Source organism: Scyliorhinus torazame, chromosome 12, assembly GCF_047496885.1.
Source record: "Scyliorhinus torazame isolate Kashiwa2021f chromosome 12, sScyTor2.1, whole genome shotgun sequence".
Taxonomy (NCBI): Eukaryota; Metazoa; Chordata; class Chondrichthyes; order Carcharhiniformes; family Scyliorhinidae; genus Scyliorhinus; species Scyliorhinus torazame.
Genome location: NC_092718.1, coordinates 38,575,800 through 38,592,651, shown reverse-complemented (window position 1 = coordinate 38,592,651; position 16,852 = coordinate 38,575,800). Strand labels below are relative to the sequence as shown.

The following is a 16,852-nucleotide window of genomic DNA, read 5'->3' as shown; positions in this document are numbered from 1 at the left end:
TCTCCCCTTCATCCCTCATTTCCCTATATATATCTGACACCTTACCATCCCCCACCCATGTCTTTGAGATCACTCTGTCCTGCACCTCTTGTGTCGGGAGCTGCGGGAATTCCCTCACCTGTTGCCTCGCAAAAGCCCTCAGTTGCATATACCTGAATGCATTCCCTTGGGGCAACCCATATTTCTCGGTCAGCGCTCCCAGACTCGCGAACTTCCCATCCACAAACAGATCTTTCAGTTGCGTTATTCCTGCTCTTTGCCACATTCCATATCCCCCATCCATTCCCCCCGGGGCAAACCTATGGTTGTTTCTTATCGGGGACCCCCCCCAAGGCTCCAGTCTTTCCCCTATGCCATCTCCACTGTCCCCAAATCTTCAGTGTAGCCACCACCACCGGGCTTGTGGTGTAGTTCCTCGGTGAGAACGGCAATGGGGCTGTCACCATAGCCTGTAGGCTAGTCCCCCGACAGGACGCCCTCTCTAATCTCTTCCACGCCGCTCCCTCCTCCTCTCCCATCCACTTACTCACCATTGAAATATTAGCGGCCCAATAATACTCACTTAGGCTCGGTAGTGCCAGCCCCCCCCTATCCCTGCTACGCTGTAAGAATCCCTTCCTCACTCTCGGGGTCTTCCCGGCCCACACAAAACCCATGATGCTCTTTTCAATCCTTTTTAAAAAAGCCTTTGTGATCACCAGTGGGAGGCACTGAAACACAAAGAGGAATCTCGGGAGGACCACCATCTTAACCGCCTGCACCCTCCCTGCCATTGACAGGGATACCATATCCCATCTCTTGAAATCCTCCTCCATCTGTTCCACCAACCGCGTTAAATTTAACCTATGCAATGTGCCACAATTCTTAGCTATCTGGATCCCCAGGTAACGAAAGTCCCTTGTTACCTTCCTCAACGGTAGGTCCTCTATTTCTCTACTCTGCTCCCCTGGATGCACCACAAACAACTCACTTTTCCCCATGTTCAATTTATACCCTGAAAAATCCCCAAACTCCCCAAGTATCCACATTATTTCTGGCATCCCCTCCGCCGGGTCCGCCACGTATAGTAGCAAATCGTCCGCATACAAAGATACCCGGTGCTCTTCTCCTCCCCTAAGTACTCCCCTCCACTTCTTGGAACCCCTCAACGCTATCGCCAGGGGCTCAATCGCCAGTGCAAACAATAATGGGGACAGAGGGCATCCCTGCCTTGTCCCTCTATGGAGCCGAAAATATGCAGATCCCCGTCCATTCGTGACCACGCTCGCCACTGGGGCCCTATACAACAGCTGCACCCATCTAACATACCCCTCTCCAAAACCAAATCTCCTCAACACCTCCCACAAATAATCCCACTCCACTCTATCAAATGCTTTCTCGGCATCCATCGCCACTACTATCTCCGTTTCTCCCTCTGGTGGGGCCATCATCATGACCCCTAACAACCTCCGTATATTCGTGTTCAGCTGTCTCCCCTTCACAAACCCAGTTTGGTCCTCGTGGACCACCCCCGGGACACATTCCTCTATTCTCATTGCCATTACCTTGGCCAGGACCTTGGCATCTACATTTAGGAGGGAAATAGGTCTATAGGACCCGCATTGTAGCGGGTCCTTTTCCTTCTTTAAGAGAAGCGATATCGTTGCTTCAGACATAGTCGGGGGCAGTTGTCCCCTTTCCTTTGCCTCATTAAAGGTCCTCGTCAGTACCGGGGCGAGCAAGTCCACATATTTTCTATAGAATTCGACTGGGAATCCATCCGGTCCCGGGGCCTTTCCCGCCTGCATGCTCCTAATTCCTTTCACCACTTCTTCTACCTCGATCTGTGCTCCCAGTCCCACCCTTTCCTGCTCTTCCACCTTGGGAAATTCCAGCCGATCCAAGAAGCCCATCATTCTCTCCCTCCCATCCGGGGGTTGAGCTTCATATAATTTTTTATAAAATGTCTTGAACACTCCATTCACTCTCTCCGCTCCCCGCTCCATCTCTCCTGCCTCATCCCTCACTCCCCCTATTTCCCTCGCTGCTCCCCTTTTCCTCAATTGGTGTGCCAGCAACCTGCTCGCCTTCTCCCCATATTCGTACTGTACACCCTGTGCCTTCCTCCATTGTGCCTCTGCAGTGCCTGTAGTCAGCAAGTCAAATTCTACATGTAGCCTTTGCCTTTCCCTGTACAGTCCCTCCTCCGGTGCTTCCGCATATGGTCTGTCCACCCTCAAAAGTTCTTGCAGCAACCACTCCCGTTCCTTACTCTCCTGCTTCCCTTTATGTGCCCTTATTGATATCAGCTCCCCTCTAACCAACGCCTTCAACGCCTCCCAGACCACTACCACCTGGACCTCCCCATTATCATTGAGTTCCAAGTACTTTTCAATGCACCCCCTCACCCTTAGACTCACCCCCTCATCTGCCATTAGTCCCATGTCCATTCTCCAGGGTGGGCGCCCTCCTGTTTCCTCCCCTATCTCCAAGTCCACCCAGTGTGGAGCGTGATCCGAAATGGCTATAGCCGTATACTCCGTTCCCCTCACCTTCGGGATCAATGCCCTACCCAGCACAAAAAAGTCTATTCGCGAGTAGACTTTATGGACATAGGAGAAAAACGAGAACTCCTTACTCCTAGGTCTGCTAAATCTCCACGGGTCTACACCTCCCATCTGCTCCATAAAATCTTTAAGTACCTTGGCTGCTGCCGGCCTCCTTCCAGTCCTGGACTTCGACCTACCCAGCCCTGGTTCCAACACCGTATTAAAATCACCCCCTATTATCAGCTTTCCCATCTCTAGGTCCGGAATGCGTCCTAGCATCCGCCTCATAAAATTGGCATCATCCCAGTTCGGGGCATATACGTTTACCAAAACCACCGTCTCCCCCTGTAGTTTGCCACTCACCATCACGTATCTGCCCCCGTTATCCGCCACTATAGTCTTTGCCTCGAACATTACCCGCTTCCCCACTAATATAGCCACCCCCCTGTTTTTCGCATCTAGCCCCGAATGGAACACCTGCCCCACCCATCCTTTGCGTAGCCTAACCTGGTCTATCAGTTTCAGGTGCGTTTCCTGTAACATAACCACATCTGCCTTAAGTTTCTTAAGGTGTGCGAGTACCCGTGCCCTCTTTATCGGCCCGTTCAGCCCTCTCACGTTCCACGTGATCAGCCGAGTTGGGGGGCTTCCTACCCCCCCCCCCCTTGTCGATTAGCCATCACCTTTTTCCAGCTCCTCACCCGGTTCCCACGCAGCTGTATCTCCCCCAGGCGGTGCCCCCCCGCCCATCCTCTCCCATACCAGCTCCCCCCTCTCCCCAGCAGCAGCAACCCAGTAATCCCCCCCCCCCCCCGCTAGATCCCCCGCTAGCGTAATTACTCCCCCCATGTTGCTCCCAGAAGTCAGCAAACTCTGGCTGACCTCGTCTTCCCCCCGTGACCTCGGCTCGCACCGTGCAACGCCCCCTCCTTCCTGCTTCTCTATTCCCGCCATGATTATCATAGCGCGGGAACCAAGCCCGCGCTTCTCCCTTGGCCCCGCCCCCAATGGCCAACGCCCCATCTCCTCCACCTCCCCTCCTCCCCCCATCACCACCTGTGGGAGAGAGAAAAATTACCACATCGCAGGATTAGTACATAAAACCCCTCTTTGCCCCCCACATTCGCCCCACCACTTTGTTCGAACGTTCTTTTTAATAACCCGCTCATTCCAGTTTTTCTTCCACAATAAAAGTCCACGCTTCATCCGCCGTCTCAAAGTAGTGGCGCCTCCCTCGATATGTGACCCACAGTCTTGCCGGTTGCAGCATTCCAAATTTTATCTTCTTTTTATGAAGCACCGCCTGGGCCCGATTAAAGCTCGCCCTCCTTCTCGCCACCTCCGCACTCCAGTCTTGATAAACGCAGATCACCGCGTTCTCCCATTTACTGCTCCGAGTTTTCTTCGCCCATCTAAGGACCATTTCTCTATCCTTAAAACGGAGGAATCTCACCACTATGGCTCTGGGAATTTCTCCTGCTCTCGGTCCTCGCGCCATCACTCGGTATGCTCCCTCCACCTCCAACGGACCCGCCGGGGCCTCCGCTCCCATTAACGAGTGCAGCATCGTGCTCACATATGCCCCGACGTCCGCTCCCTCCACACCTTCAGGAAGACCAAGAATCCTCAGGTTGTTCCTCCTTGCGTTGTTTTCCAGTGCCTCCAACCTTTCCACACATCGTTTCTGATGTGCCTCCTGCGTCTCCGTCTTCACCACCAGGCCCTGTATATCGTCCTCATTCTCGGCTGCCTTTGCCTTCACGACCCGAAGCTCCTGCTCCTGGGTCTTTTGTTCTTCCCTTAGCCCTTCGATCACCTGTAGTATCGGGGCCAACAGCTCTTTCTTCATTTCCTTTTTGAGCTCTTCCACACAGCATTTCAAGAACTCTTGTTGTTCAGGGCCCCATGTTAAACTGCCACCTTCCGACGCCATCTTGGTTTTTGCTTGCCTTCCTTGCCGCTGTTCTAAAGGATCCACTGCAATCTGGCCACTCTCTCCTCCTTTTTCCATCCGTATCCAGGGGGGATTCCCTTCTGGTTTACCGCAGTGTTTTTAGCCGTCAAAATTGCCGTTGGGGCTCCTATCAAGAGCCCAAAAGTCCGTTTCACAGGGAGCTGCCGAAACGTGCGACTCAGCTGGTCATCGCCGCACCCGGAAGTGAGCCCTGGTCCCCTTTTAACAACAGCAAGATGGAAGCCTGCCCCATGTTTACAAGACAACCCTACCCATTGCATCCTCAAACATTCCCACCATCAATGGTGCCAACTTGCCCTTAAATTCTTTTCAATACAATTCGAGCGGAAATCAATTGTTGGCTTCCCTGCTTGCATCCTCCCAATCACCACCTTCACCTCCTGCTCTCCCACCGGCTCCTCCAACCCTGCCGTCTCCCAATCTACGACTTTCCAGCCCACCTAAAAACTCCCTCATCTCCGCCTCTGGTGGCTCCGACCTATACTGGTCCATATAAAATTCTTCGAACACCTCATTAATCTGATCCGGAGCCACCAACAACTTCCCTGTCTTGTCCCACACCCGAACAATCTCCCTTACCATGGCCTCTCTCCGAAGCTGATCAGCCAACATATGTCCTGCCTTCTTCCCATACTCAGATAGCTCCTCTCGCCTTTCTTAACTGACACACAGCTTTTCCTGTGAACAATAGATCGAACCACACCTGCAACTCCTTCCTCCTGTGTACCGCCCAAATACCTCCTCAGTCATTGGGGTTCCTCCCTCTCCACCTTAGCCTGAAAAGAGATCACCTCCCTCCTCACCTGCACCTTCAGAGCCTCCCAAACCACCGACTGCAAAACCTCCCACGTGCAATTACACCCCACATACTCCTCAATCACCTTCCCAATCTGGTCACAGAAGCTCCAGTCCACTAATAACCCCACATCCTTTCTCCACCTCAGACTCTGGGTTGCCCCTTTCTCCAAAACCACATTCATCCAATGTGGAGCGTGATCTGAAATCGTAATTACCGAGTACTCTAACCTCTTAACTCTAGTCGACAGAGCCTTTCCCACCACAATCCTTGAATACATCTTGTGCACTGGGGATGAAAATGCTCTCAATCCCTTGGATGCAAAAACCTCCATGCTTCCATTCCTCCCATCTCTCTCGTGAACCCAGCTAACGCCTTCGTCCATCGTCTCTCTGCCCCCCGCCGACTGGGTCAATGAGTGCAGCTGGGGCCTGTCCACCTTCAGTTCTAACACTACGTTCCAGTATCCCCTCCCTATCAGCTCATGGGTATCCCAATCCGGGATGGCACCCAGCGGCTTCTTCACAAACCCCATATCTTCCCAGTTGGGGCCATATATGCTCGCCAGCGCCACCAACCTCCCACCCAACACACCCGTCAGTACCACATACCTACCCCCTGAATCAGCCATCATCCGAAACCTCACTCTTCCTCCCCCCCCAGCCCTACTATCAAACCCCGAATGAAACACCTGACTCACCCAACCCTTCCTGAGCCTTCACCCTCCAATGGATCTCCTGGAGCATCACATTAGCCATCAAACTCTTCTAAGTGTGTGGAAACTCTTGATCTCTTCATCGGTCCCCGAAACCTCACGTTCCACATCACTATTCTGAGTGGGGGTCTCTCAGCACCTCTGAACCCCGGTCCCTGCCCCTCTGCCTGGCCCACTTTTGTTATCATCGAACCCCTCCACCCTCCCAGAATCCCTCCATCCACTTCCTCTTGAAAACACCTCTCGCAGTATTGCTCCCCCTCCCCTCACCCCCCAGGTACATCGAAACCCTTTCGAACAGGCTGCAATGACCATGGCCTCTCCCCCACCACCATAATTAAAAACAGCACAAAACTGCGCCCACAGAAAAATATTAAGTCAAAACATAAGTGAACAAATATAAACAAAAAGGTAAACTATATCCCCCCATTCAAAAGACAGAAAAATCAAAACCCCCATGAAATAGAAAAACTCTCCATAAGAAAAAAGACAATCCCCATCCCTGCAAACAAAGTTCCAAGTCCCAACACTCATTTCAGCCCCAGTCCTTCAGCCTTCACTGCCTCGAAATAGAAATGCCTCGAGTTGTGCATCACTCTCACCTTCGCAGAGTAGACCACTCGGAACTTCACGCCGTTGCTATACAGTGCCGCATTTCTCCTTCTCTCCAACTCCGACATTAGGTCTTGGGGTATTCATATACGAACACCTCCCCACTTCATCTCTCATCTCTCATCTCTGCTTCACATGGAACTTTATGAAAGTAGATTATAACCGCCCTTGGTGGTTCATTTGCTTTAGGCTTCAGCCTGAGCGACTGATGTGCCCTGTCCAACTCATAGCGGGAGGGTTCTTCCCCCATCAACTCCACCAGCATCTTTGTCAAGTACTCAGGCGGCCTCGGGACCTCCACCCCCTCAGGCAGGTCCACGATTTGCAGACTCTGCCTCCCTGACCTGTTCTCCAGGTCCTCCACCTTAGCTCTGAGCAGTTCATTGGCCTATGCCACCCTCCGCAGCTCCTCACCCATAGGGATGAACTAGTCACTGTGCTGCGACAGTGCCTCCTCTATCCCCTTCAACTTCTCTCTTTGCTCCCACACCTCGACCGATGCCTTCATCGCTACCGCCTTTATCGGGGCAATCGCCTCCTCCACCACTCTTGCATCACAGCCATCATCTCCCTCTGCAGCACCTCCATAAGCTTGGAAAACAGCCTCTCAAACTCCTCTGACATAACCTCGATCAGTTTCCACTGTGAGGGGAGCAGGCCATCCAGCGATCAACTGACCCAACTCGCTCGACGGCAGACTTCGCCTATCCTTCTTTCCAGTGCTCTTCTTTTGGGTCTTTTGACACCTCACACCTTCCTTATAACTTCCCACACCAACTCACTCACAAACTACCCCAGAAACCTGGCATAAAAGTCCAAAACCCAGAGGCTCTAGCAGGAGCCACCTAATGTGCGGCCTCCACCAGACGTCTGGTCAATATAATTCGAAACTAACTCTTAAATTGTTGCGAGGCTATTGGTGAGCTGACTCCAGTACCTCATCATCTCCACAGAACAACAAAGCTACCTGAGCGCCTTTGAGTAGATAGACAAGTGGTGAAGACAGGTTCAATAGAGTAAGGGAATGGAATTATCTGAAAGAGAAGATTTTTGGGGCTACGAGAAAAAAAGGAGGGGTGGTAGGACCAGAAGAGTTGCCCTTGTGAAGAGCAGGCAGCAACACGCTGGTCCAAATTCTAAGCTACCTGCAATCCACTAAATAAAGAAACTAGCTTCACAATTCATAGCAAGACAGGAGACAAAACTATGCAACCATCTTTATTTGAACCAGACTAAATTTTAAAAGCAATCAAGTTGTATTAATTATGTTTATCTGTATACTATTTGAAAGTTTAGGCTATTGTTGGGCAATTAAGTATCAAGCGAACGATCTCAGATGGCACATCAATAGTCATATATTTGGCCTCAGGACCATTGTGAAGGAGGGGGAAAAGCAGTCTGGAAAGCTGCTCCCAACTGCCGACTATCAACTTCTACTGAAGTGCCCACGTTTTGGCAAGATCAGGCCCGACTTTATGCCCCAATCCTGGCGACATACTGTTCCGACTCTCATGGAAGGTATCAGAACCTCCCGAACTGAAGATTCAACATCTTCAACAGTGGGACATGGGAGATAAATATTGGGAATTGGAAAGCAGAAAAGAAAACTGGGGTATACTTACTTGCTAGTTGTTTTTCCACTTGTGGAATTCTTCTTATCACTGCTACTTCTGCTTGAACTAGTTTTCCCAGTTCCATCTTTTGTGCTGGACTCTTTTTTAAAAGGATCACTTTTAACCTAAACAGACAAGTTAGAATTTTAAAAAGACAAAAAATTTTTTTAGGAGCAAATGGGCAGATCGACTGTGCCCATATTAGAATTTATACCCTAATCCTCAGATTTGATGTTAACATTCTCAGAAAACAAACTTGTTTTGGATTAGCACTCCAGATTATTACAGTAACTTCATTGCAGTGTTAATGTAAGCCTACTTGTGACACTGATAAAGATTATTCTCATTTTGAGCATCAATATGCCTGAAATTAATAAACATTCAATAATAGCAATCTATAATACATTATAAAAAATATTGTGCCTGCATGCATTGCCTACAATTATCTTCGGTATAAGTTCTTACCACCACATTTATAATGGAAATTGGTCATGTAATTTTGTAATGGTGCATGCAAGTACACTGACCCCAAAGTTGAGTCAGTGCACGATCACCATCCATGCAGAGGGTATAATGACTGCATGACAAGTTTACATGGGCAGTTTCCATTCTAAATGAAAATATAAATACAAGGCTCAAATGTGTTATTTCAAGTGAATTCTCAATTTCTTGTGCCGCGTCCCAGCCTCTAACTGTTTCACCAGAAAACTGCATCTGGTCCTGTCTGGAGATTGAACTGGGTCATGTAGTATTACAAAACCCGTGGTATATTAGAATCAAGGAAAGTATGTTTAAAGTACATTTCATCCGTGTAGCATTTTAATCCTTTATATTTTATCTCAGATTAATACAAAGAAATGCCTGTACTTTGGTTAAGACTATGGCACAGTGATAATTTGATGTGCAGAACAAGCAATGCTCAATAATTTTCAGCACATTTGCTGAAATTAATGAGTGACTCATTTTCTTGAAATGTTTTCATAATTAAAACAGGAGGTTCAAAAACGGTTATTTTTTTAAAATCACTATCAAATTCCATCACAAGTAAATTTCAGCACTGTATTCAACTCAGTCAGAAAAGACAAAAGGGAACAGTGCTGACTGTTCATATCGCCGTTGAAATGAAATGAAAATTGCTTATTGTCACAAGTAGGCTTCAATGAAGTTACTGTGAAAAGCCCCTAGTCGCCACATTCCGGCGCCTGTTCGGGGAGGCTGGTACGGGAATTGAACCGTGCACTGGCCTGCCTTGGTCTGCTTTAAAAGCCAGCGATTTAGCCCAGTGAGCTAAACCAGTTCCCAGACACATGTAATTTTTAAAAAAATCTTCCAATTAAGGGGCAATTTAACATGGTCAATCCATCTACCCTGCACATCTGTGGGCCGTGGGGGATGAGGCCCATGCAGACACGGGGAGAATGTGCAAACTCCACACGGACAGTGACCGGGCTGGGATCGAACCGGGGTTCTTGGTGCCATGAGGCAGCAGTGCTAACCACTGCGCCGCCCCGCAACCAATCCTCGTTGATACTTTCTCCTCTCCACCAACGCTCGCTATGCATTCACATTATCTGATGCAAAACATTTTTATAGCATTACATTCCAGAATTAATATTGGGAAAGATATATATGCCTTTGTTCCTTGCACCCAAATAGGACCACGACCCTTAAAGAATTGGTGCACTGGATTTCCTTTTTGCTGAGACCACATTTCTGAAGGGTACAAGCTTGAGTAGACAAGTTCATTTTCTTAACCCCAGCCTTGTTCAAGTGAGCCTTGAATATGGGCGCTAGCAAATCATTCCATTTGGGTTGCATCACAGATGCACGTGGTTCAGTCTTCACCAGACATTCATGCATGTGCATACTCTAGATCAGTTGATGTTTCTCAGTGAGACCAAAGCCAGTTTAGAGTGATGCTTTCATTGTCACAAAATCAAGTTCACCACCAGTAAGGATCGAACCTGAAAACTTCCTGATTTTTACAGCTCAGTATGGCAGCAAAACTGAGCACTGGAGGTTATCAACAATACTGTATTGCGCATTTAATTCAGAATAGCTTATTATTTAACATTGTGAATCTTAACAGGAAAAGAAAAAGCAGAGGGAGACAAATCTATTTTTAGTAAACTGAATATGAACACCGTTGAACTCTCAGAAGCACAGCTCGTTTAGAACATTCTAGTAGTTCTGTGAATCTAATGGATATTTTTAAAATCCAGACAATTGTATGCAAGTGTATAGACTAACGAGCATGACCGTAAGTTATACCACAAATGGAACTATGATTAATGTATACTTACAAAAACAGAATATTGGTGTTTCTTTATATATATTTTAAAACAGTTTCAAGGCTTAAAAAAAATTAAAAGACACCCTAAAAGATTCTCACCAAATTGTATCAGACTGTTTGTAATTGGTTAAAATATACTTCTGTATTGAGTAAACAAATATCAATTTCCCATTTATTACATCCCATACCAGATCCCAACAGTGGCTAGGATACGGGACCAAAACCCCAATATTTCAGTTTATTTTAAGATTGTGCAGAAAGAATGATTCACTTCAGGAGTGATTGCATGAAAAAAAATAGGGCTTTGGTATTTCTAAAACAAAATTTTATCAATACAATATTAATCTTTTAACTTCACACCCGAAGAGAACAGCTTAAATTTCCCCTTAATACATCAATACAATTTCCCATTAAAAAACAAGGAAACCTACAGCTTTTAATTGGTCTTAAAATTAGCAGGGCATAGAGTAATATTGCTTTATAAAATAAATTTGGCTCCGGTTGGAATCCCTTCAGACTATCTTCAAATAGCTGCTTGAACAAGGTTGTTTCAGCCTCTTCCTCGGACAAGACTGCTCGGTTTAAAATATTACTTTTTTTAAAAGCTATCCCACCTGGAAAGAATTGTGGACTTAAGAGTCAGGCAGGTCAGAACTAAGCTCCTCCCTTTCTCAAAGCTTTGCCAAACTCACTGCTTCTCGGAGCTCCACCCAGCAATGACCTCATCTCCCCAAGCTCTCCCTGGGCTGCAAAAGCACATTAACTCCCCAGGAACCTCCCAGTCAATCCAATTTCTTCTGGTCAATTTCACCTGCTATGTACTAGAATTTACCATAGAATTTACAGTGCAGAAGGAGGCCATTCAGCCCATCGAGTCTGCACCGGCTCTTGGAAAGAGCACCCTACCCAAGGTCAACACCTCCACCCTATTCCCATAACCCAGTAACCCCACCCAACACTAAGGGCAATTTTGGAGACTAAGGGCAATTTACCATGGCCAATCCACCTAACCTGCACATCTTTGGACTGTGGGAGGAAACCGGAGCACCCGGAGGAAACCCACGCACACACGGGGAGGAAGTGCAGACTCCGCACAGACAGTGACCCAAGCCGGAATCGAACCTGGGACCCTGGAGCTGTGAAGCAATTGTGCTATCCACAATGCTACCGTGCTGCCCAAAACAAGCAAAACAAAATCCTTTTTAAAAACATTACCATTGCAGGTAAACACACTTATCTCTCAGGCGTTTTAACTCTTAACTTCTCCCAATATTTAGAAGCCAATATTCCCAAAATCCTCCATTTGTCTTACAACATTCAATAGCGTTTATTTGATTTACTACGAAGCCCAACTGAAACGTTCATCTCGTCCATCCTCAGTTTTGGAGATTTATTATACTAATGCTCCCTGATATTGCCAGCCTTTTTGTTAAGCCTTTTTACAAGGATTCTCTCCTGAGTTCATTCTACTACCCATCAATTCAAATATTTGCAATTAAACCAAATGTTATCAAATATTTATTGCGCTTTCTGCAGTAACAGAACACTAGAATGGAGAGTGTGCAACAATTAGGAAGGCGATCGGCTTGATAGTTTGGTCTCTACTTCTGGTCTCTACTGATCTTCACTAGTCATTTTTGATTTTGCTCAAGTTTGTCAATTTCAAAGTTTATTGGTACTTTACTTAAGAAATCTTTTATTCGGCTTATAAAAATGTCATCATCTGCACATTTAAATCATTGGCAACATGAACATCAAGAATAGTTACCTTTTCAACAGAAATCTGTTGGCCATGTAGCTCAGTGCGATGAAGGTGGGAAATGCATCGAGACATTTCTGCACTTGAAGACATGGTCACAAATCCATAACAACGAGCACCAGGACTGCGTGCATTGGTTACTACTTTTGCACTGAGAACCTAAGACAAGATGCAATTTACAACACGAGTCTTCCTTAATATACTTACAAACATTTTTAATGTTGAATAATTCACAATTCATAGAAAATCAGAAAAAATACATACCTTGCCATATTTACTGAACAGGTTCTTCAGATCAGCTGCTTTGGTATTCGAAGACAAGCCACTAATCCACAGGTTCTTGGTAGAACTGCTAGTGCCACCACTGCTACTCCCAATACTGCTATTACCACCCCCTATGGTACGAATGAAAAATAAAAGCACTGCCATCAATTATATTACTAAATTATTTGAATATATTCAGAGTGACAATCTCTCAATCTATGTATGAAACCTATGAACTGTAGATCGTCTTCAACCATCATCCCTGTGTTCGGTGATCTATATTGGCTACCAATCCATCAATGCTTCAATTTTTAAATCCCCACATTGTTTTCAAATCCCTCCATTCCCTCACTTCCTCTCATCTCTGTAACCTTCTGCAGCCCTACAAGATCTGACAACATCTCTGTCCTCCATTGGTTCTGGTCTCTCGAGTACAGTCTCTCAAGTACTGATTTTCTTTGCTTTACCATTGGGCTACTTTGCCTTCAGATGCGGAGGCCCTAACTCTGGAAATTCCTCCCTGATCTTTTTTTGAGTTACTTTCCAATTTTTGGTTACCTATCCTAATATTTCTCTGGCTGTGTCAAACTGTGTCTCGATAAGCTTGCCACGTGATATTATTAATGTTAAGGTGCTGTAGAAATGCAGGTTGTAACAAGGTTTTAAAATAACTTCCAACATTCAAAGCAAACAGTCAAGTTACATGTACGACATGTTCTGAAGGGCGACTTGCTAATCTGGTCTTACCTCTTTCGTCTTTAGTAGAGCTTTTATCTTTCGAATCCTTACTCGAACTATGAACATAAAACAATGTTAGAAAAAAAACAAACACGAAGAAAGGTAGAGTTGATTTCTCAAAGTACTATTGGACATAATTCTAAACACAAAACAATGCAATTTCCCCATATACCACCAAAACGGAAAGATAACAGATAGCTAAATTTAAAAATTATGGCTGATTTCGGGCCACAAAAGGTACCAAAGCCAACATGCCCTACGCTTGAATAGATCATTTCCAAAATCGACTCTTGCATTGACTTTCCAAAGTTGAATAAAGATCTGGATTTGTGCCAATTCTACTCAAGTGAGCAAATATTCTCCAGTAATCAGGAGTGGTTGCTTTGATTCCATACATGAGAATTCTCCTTATTTGACTGTGAATTTTTCACACAGGTGTGTTGATCGTTCAGAATCAATCCAACACACGGTTTAAAAAAAAAAATCGTAAATATCCAAGAAAAATTAGCTAATATAAAAAAGCGAATGACTGAGCAGAGGGGAAAAAATTAGCAAAAATGCAAGTTTACTCAAGTCTTGCGTATTTAAAAAAAAGATGTTAAGTCTCTTAAAAAGAATGGTAACATAATCGGAGACCTAACAAGTGGATGAACCATGTTTACCCACAAATGAAGACCAATCTTACTGTTGGTATTCAGAATCATAAATTGACAAACCTCTTTGCTTGATTGGATGCCCCAGAAGATGAGGGGCCTTTCTTTGAAGTATCTTTCTCTTTATCTCCAGCTTCAGCCTTTCTGGACCCTTCTCTGGTTTCCTTCTTTGCTGACTCTGCTTTTGTCCCCTCCTCTTTTCTTCCTTCCTTATGGTTTTTCTCTTTCTTTCCCTCATTTTTGACTTCTCCCTTCACATCCTCCTGGGACTGGGACTCCTTTTCACCTTTGGTCTTATTCTCACCGTCTGGAATTTTCAAGGTTTTACCTGTTTCCAAGAGATCATCCCCATCGAAGTCCAATGTGATGGCATCTTCTGCTTGGATTGTGACTGAAATATTATCGTCATCCACTTCCTTCAAAGATGCACTGGGTTCAGTTTCATCTTGAACCATTTGTTCAGCTTCAGCAAGGCCTTGTTCTGAAGGTAGAGATTTAGACACTTCACGAGAACCGTCATCTATATCATCTACATCTGAGGGATTTAACAGGAATAAACATGGCAAAATACAGGTTTAAATGTCAAAACTTTTACCTAGAAGGTGACCTTATCATTGATATTAAAATAAATACAATTTACCTACATTAAGAAGGTTAGAAATCTACAAGGTGCATGTGAATCTGAATTCCTCAGTGACAAAGTTATGTGCAATACCTTTAACACAAAGTCTTCTGTGGAAATACAATTATCCTTAGAAGGTGGTATTCTTTGGTGCATGAATTCCAATTGCAGTCTCTACATAATGGGCTGTTTTCATTCGCATTCATCGCTTCAACAAAGTTCAACTGTCCACCAAGGTCCTCGGATTTCAGCATCTCAAATTTGTGGCAAAATCCATCTGATGAAATGGTCCATGCAAGCCATTTTCTCCACTGTATTCATCCATATTGTAAAAAGTATGAACCATCTTCAAAATAACCACACTCTATACCACATCGCAGATTGCATTCATCCATCTTCTTGTCACATATTGTGGAGGATAGGTACCAAACTGCTCAGGATGAAAGTCTTCGGCAAAAATCAACATCCTTTTTCATGTATTGTCTAAGTCACATAGCAGTGATGGTCTTCAACAGTATATTTTTCGCCGCAAAGTTATATCTACATTGTGTGGAGTCCTCCAAAGTTCCAAAACAAAGCAGAACAATGTTCGTAGGTTTTGTCTCCATTTATGTTCATTGTACCAGTTGTGTTTATTATAAAAATCAGAATCTCTATCCTTCACAGATTCTAACCTGCCAGTTCTAGCAGTGCAAATGAAAGAAATGCATATCACAATCAGTAGAAAGAACCATGTAACTTTGCACGTGTGAAATCAGGTCAGGATTTATAGAATTAGACAGTCAATTTGATAAAAGTAAAACTCATGTTCTCAAAAAAATGTTCCAGTAGCAACCAAAAAAATTACACAAAATAATCCAATGTTCTCCAATTTATCCTAGGGAGTTCCATTTATTTGACACTGTATTATAAATCACAATGAAGGGAGAACGTATGGACTTTTACTTCAATCTGGAAAAATCAATCATGTTTCGGACATAAAATGAGGCAGATATAAATAAGAGGCATTGGTAACTTAGTGGAAAGATTATGAACACTCAGTTTGTGTTGTGCATATTCATAAATGCACTATAGTAACTGGCAAGTCTACTCATTGCACCTTTTGACAATTCACAATTGGAATTTAAAAATATTTCTAGTGCATAAACTCTGTCTAAAAGTCTTTTAGTTCCATTTTAAGTTACATCTAGTGCCTTGTAATGGCTTTCCAACCTTCATCTATTTCTAGTAAATCAAAATATAGTGCAGGTTACAAAAGTAAACTGAAGGGAAGATACAAACTTTGCAATTGCTGTGGCAACCTTTACATACCTTTTTCATTCTCATCATCTTCTGCTTCTCGTAATATCTGTTTAAGACATTTTGAAAAAAATGCAACTCTTGAATTGAATAATTTTTAACACTTAAAGACAAAAACAAACAAACAGTCAAGGCGATTGGATTTAAAACAAAATACAATTTGGAACTTGGAATTAAGCCCTTCTGATTCTAACAGCAATAAATCTGGATGCTTAACAAAGTAGAAGAGAAAATTGGTAAATGAATACAAATCTGGGGCTTCAAAATTAAAATTAAAACTGACAGAGTAGATCCAAAATGCAGCAACTGGTTTGTAAACAAACAGGCCACATCTAAATGACAGTTCTAAAACCTTACTGAACAACTCGGAAATAAAAAAAAAAGCTGGAAATGAGATTGTTAAAGAGGGCAAAGAGGTCAGATTTGTTAGCGGAGCTTTTGACCCACTAAATCCAGAGTCAAGAATCAAAGGCACCATGTAATTAATACCTTGCCACATAGGTCAATTAGAAGATCCAATGCTTAAAATATGGAATCCATTAATATAGACCCAGAATGTCCTAGATATTGACATCCAGTTTGTATTGAGTCAGCTAAACTCTTACTAGAGCAACAAGGTTGTGAGGGTGTGGGGAGGGGGAAGGAAAAACATTGTTGATTATGTTAAAATTAATCAAGCAATAGACATTCCATGCCCATACAAGCATATCCCGAGCATGAACACGGCTAATCAGAGTAGAGAAATACTAGCCCGACAATTAAGAAAATACTTCTGTATGACCAATAAGTTAGGAGGTTTATTGCCATGCAAGAAACTATGTATCTATTGCAGGATTTTAAAACTGTCTTGACTGTTAAAGTGTACCTCATTTTTCAATATAAATGATACCATCATCCAAAATGACTAAAGATAATTTAATAAATTTCGATGAATATTTCAAAACTAGATGAACTTGTTTGTAGCAATACTATTTTTAAAACCAAC

At 44.4% G+C, this 16,852-nt stretch overlaps 1 protein-coding gene across 3 annotated transcripts in view; it reads right to left on the bottom strand.

The window, feature by feature from the left end:
• The window catches only part of sltm (SAFB-like, transcription modulator), an 82,412-nt gene that overhangs the window by 23,531 nt on the left and 42,029 nt on the right, over positions 1–16,852 (bottom strand). For 2 of the 3 annotated variants that reach the window (XM_072470707.1, XM_072470705.1), the window contains exons 6-11: positions 15,880–15,916; positions 14,010–14,481; positions 13,303–13,349; positions 12,556–12,686; positions 12,301–12,450; positions 8,249–8,364 (exon numbers count right to left, since the gene is read on the bottom strand). In XM_072470707.1, the coding sequence (XP_072326808.1) occupies positions 8,249–8,364; positions 12,301–12,450; positions 12,556–12,686; positions 13,303–13,349; positions 14,010–14,481; positions 15,880–15,916 (953 nt within the window). The remainder of the gene's footprint in view (positions 1–8,248; positions 8,365–12,300; positions 12,451–12,555; positions 12,687–13,302; positions 13,350–14,009; positions 14,482–15,879; positions 15,917–16,852) is intronic. The other variant, XM_072470706.1, reaches the window with a different exon arrangement.